The 3,797-nt window shown below is 55.4% G+C and overlaps 1 protein-coding gene across 1 annotated transcript; it reads right to left on the bottom strand.

The window, feature by feature from the left end:
• Window positions 1-1,573: 1,573 nt before the first annotated feature.
• LOC135813066 (uncharacterized) lies at window positions 1,574-3,459 on the bottom strand. Its single transcript, XM_065326285.1, has 2 exons — window positions 2,847-3,459; window positions 1,574-2,715 (listed from the first exon to the last, which is right to left on the bottom strand). Exons 1-2 carry the CDS (start codon window positions 3,457-3,459, stop codon window positions 1,574-1,576), a joined length of 1,755 nt encoding a protein of 584 aa, XP_065182357.1.
• Between the last annotated feature and the right edge of the window lie 338 nt (window positions 3,460-3,797).

The following is a 3,797-nucleotide window of genomic DNA, read 5'->3' as shown; positions in this document are numbered from 1 at the left end:
CTCTCCCTCTCTCTCTCTCTCTCTCTCTCTCTCTCTCTCTCTCTCTCTCTCTCTCTCTCTTCTCTCTCTCTCTCTCTCTCTCTCTCTCTCTGTCTCTCTCTCTCTCTCTCTCTCTCTCATTTTTTTAAATACTTTATTTAGTTCTATTATTTAGTTCTCTTGCTCCCCAACCCTCCCCGCTCTTTCTCTCTCTATCTCTCTCTCTCTCTCTCTCTCTCTCTCTCTCTCTCTCTCTCTCTCTCTCTCTCTCTCGCTGTCTCTCTCTTCTCTCTCTCTCTCTCTCTCTCTCTCTCTCTCTCTCTCTCTCTCTCTCTCTCTCTCTCTCTCTCTCCTCTCTCTCTCTCTCTCTCTCTCTCTCTCTCTCTCTCTCTCTCTCTCTCTCTCTCTCTCTCTCTCTCTCTCTTTTTCTCTCTCTCTCTCTCTCTCACTCTCTCTCTTTCTCTCTCTCTCTCTCTCTCTCTCTCTCTCTCTCTCTCTCTCTCTCTCTCTCTCTTTCTGTCTATGTTTCTCTCTCTTTCTCTCTCTGCTATTGGCGCGCCTGGTTGTGATGAAGCCAAGACCCAAGGTCGGCAGAGCATCCCAGACCACGCCACCACTCCCCTTATTCATGGCTCATACATGACGGGTTTACGTGGCTCTAGTAAAAAAAAAAAAAAAAAAAAAAACCCAATAAACACTTCTTCGGCTTCACAGTGAGCCCAGCGTCGTGAAGGCGACCAAGAACGTGGCGGAGCTGGACAAGATTGTCCTCAAAAGTCGGACTGAAGATGACGACATCGTCCAAATACGCCAGGACAAACGGGAGACCAGCCAAGACGGTATCCATGCAACGCTGAAATGTTGCAGGCGCTCCATGGAGCCCGAATGGCATCATAGTGAATTCGTACAGGCCAAACAGTGTGGTGAAGGCCATCTTGGCACACGCATCCTCTGCCAGAGGGATCTGCCAATACCCCCTCCCCTGGACAGGTCAAGGGTGGAGAGAAACTGGGCAGACCCGACAGAGTCGAGGATCTCGTCCACCCGCGGCATCGGGTAACAGTCGAACTGGGCCACCTGATTAAGGGCACGGTAGTCGACACAGAAGCGGATCGAGTCGTCCTTCTTCGGCACAAGCACAACGGGTGAGGGCCACGGACTGCGGGATGCGCGTATGACGCCCATGTCCAGCATTTCGTCAACGGCATCGCGGACAACAGAGTGGTGCGCAGCGGCAAGATGATATGGCCGGGAACGAATGGGTGTGGCGTCGCCAGTGTGGATGGAGTGAGCCACCACGGTCGTCTGGCCAGGCTGGGGTGAGAGGGTATCCTCAAACTCCGATAGCAGCATTTCGAGCTGTTGCCGCCGGTCCGGCGAAAGGTCGGGGTTAATGGTAGGACGGCCACCATCAACGTATAGAGGGTAGCAGTCGTCAAGCAGCAGCTCCGTGTCTGGGTGGTCCTCCGCCATAGTTACGGTGAAGGCCGCGAGCTGGGGCCGGCAAAACCTCCGCAGGAGGTTGATGTGGAAAACTCGATATCGCTTCGTGCGGTGGGGCCCCATGTCAATCTCATAATTGACCTTGTCGACCTTACGCCGAACAGGGTAAGGGCCTTGCCACACGGCTTCCATTTTGCAAGCCGAGGCCGGAAGCAAATGTGCGTTCCCGACTCAGGCGGTCATTGTAGGCCATCTGCCGTTGCTGCGCCGTGGCAAGGTGGGAGCCAGCCTCAATCGATATGCGTTCAAGCCGGTCCCGCATGGTGAGGACGAACTGGGCAGTAGTAGTCCGGAGCTCCTCCGTTGGCTGAGCCCAAGCATCGCGCACGAGATCCAGTGGGACATGGCGGCCGTACAGGAGCTTAAATGGTGAGAAACCAGTGCTGGCTTGAGACACCTCTCGATACGCAAATAAAGCATATGGGAGCACCTCGTCCCAACTTCGTGGCGCATCAGCAGCAAACCGACGAAGCATACTCTTGAGGGTACCATTGAACCGTTCAGGAAGGCCATTGGTCTGTTGATGGTACGGAGTGGATGTGGTGAGCTGGATACGGAGTAAAGCAGCAACTTGCCGGAGGACGTCCGATGTAAAGTTGGAGCATTGGTCAGAGAGGATTTTGTCTGGCAGTCCTACTCTGGAAAAGATGGAGATCAACGCATCAGCCACGGTAGTCGACTCAATATTGGAAAGAGCGACTGCCTCCGGATAGCGGGTTGCATAATCCACCAAGGTGAGGATGTACTTCTTGCCGGACTGCGTACGCTGCAAGGGGCCGATAATATCGATAGCTACCACCCGGAAGGGCTCGCCAATAACAGGAAGAGGTATAAGTGGCGCCCGATCGTGACGCAGAACACGGGCGGTGCGCTGACATGGTTCACAGCGGGAACAATACTGCTCGACATCTTGAAGAATAGTCGGCCACCAGAAACGGAGAAGAATCCTCTGGGATATCTTCGCCTGTCCCATGTGGCCAGCCATGGGGACGGTGTGGCCGAGGTACAGAATGGTGGATCTCCGTTCCTTGGGCAGAACCAACTGAAGGCGGTAGTAGGGGCTGGTGGTATCCATCCCAGCTACACCATCCGGTGAGTATTCTCGGTAGAGGAGGCCCTGGCGAACACAGAAGGTACTGCCATTGACGGGTGTCTTGTGTCGGCCAGTAGCATAGTCCCAACATGGGCTAAGAGATGGGTCACGCCGTTGCTCGTCGGCGAAACGGGTGGCATCTGGCAAATCGGGTGCAGAGATAGGTGGCGGTGTCACCTAGATAGGTCCGCCGGCAGTGCATGCAAAGAAGCTGCATTCGAGGCCAAATGCTCAAACAGTTCATCCTCGAACGGGAAGATGTCGTGCAAACCAGCAGCACCAGTCGACTCAGGTGAAGCCTTGGCCTGTGCACGTGTAGAGACCAAGACGCCCGTGGCGACTGGCTGACACAGCCGGACCAACTCATGTATGTGGGGCACATCATGGCCAAGCAACACGTGACGGGGCAGGTGCTCGGACACTGCTGCCTTGACATAGTACACCATGCCGTCGATGGTGATGGTCAGATCGGCCATGGGGTAACTGGCCACATCACTGTGGGCACAACAAATGGAGGTAGGCTCACCAGACAAATCCTGGTCCCAGACCAAGGTCCCGTGTACCATGGTGCGGCCAAACGCGGTATCAACAACGATGCTCGAGACGTGGGTACCATTCACGTACCCAGCGACGGTGTACTCCGATGCTGGTCCCATGGCGGCGCTGGGATTAGTAGGGGGCAACCGACCAGATTCTACAGGTGGAGGGGGTGAGCAGAAACATGCTTCACCCAGCAGATCATCCTCATCCGGCAGCAAATGAACTGTACCAGCATCTTGGACTTCCTGATCTGGGCTGGAAAACAGAGCGGTGCGAGTGTGATTCGGACATTTAATAGCAATATGCCCCAGCTCACGACAATTATAGCAACGCAGCTGCGACATGGGGCGTCTCGGTGGTGGTGTGGGACGGTCAGGACGAGAAGTCACTGGGCGGTCATATGACTAGTGGGTCTGACTGGGGTTAGCTGGGGAAGATACTGGCCGGTCCCGCGCTGAGCCTGAGGTTGGTGCAGCCCTGCGAACTCGAGCAAGGTTGGATGACTCGGACGTCCGGTGTCCGGGTGACGCAAATGATGCCTGCACTTGGGCACGTGCGTTAGTGTTCGGCAATGGTGCCCGTCGCTTAGAACAATCCATGGCCATGGCCACGCTGCTGGCAAATGTGGCAGACAAGAGACTGTTCCCTGCCGCTGCTGAGACGACCACTGCTGGGCTCCTGT

This window comes from Sycon ciliatum, chromosome 3 (genome assembly GCF_964019385.1).
Source record: "Sycon ciliatum chromosome 3, ocSycCili1.1, whole genome shotgun sequence".
NCBI classification, from domain to species: domain Eukaryota; kingdom Metazoa; phylum Porifera; class Calcarea; order Leucosolenida; family Sycettidae; genus Sycon; species Sycon ciliatum.
The sequence above is the reverse complement of the archived record's forward strand: the minus strand, read 5'-3'. Positions and strand labels throughout refer to the sequence as shown.

Coding starts and splice junctions, on each gene's coding strand:
- LOC135813066 (XM_065326285.1), bottom strand. CDS start 3,459: ATGTCGCAGCTGCGTTGCTATAATTGTCGTGAGCTGGGGCATATTGCT. Junction 2,716..2,846: donor TGAGTCGACTGGTGCTGCTG/GTTTGCACGACA, acceptor CCGATTTGCCAG/ATGCCACCCGTTTCGCCGAC.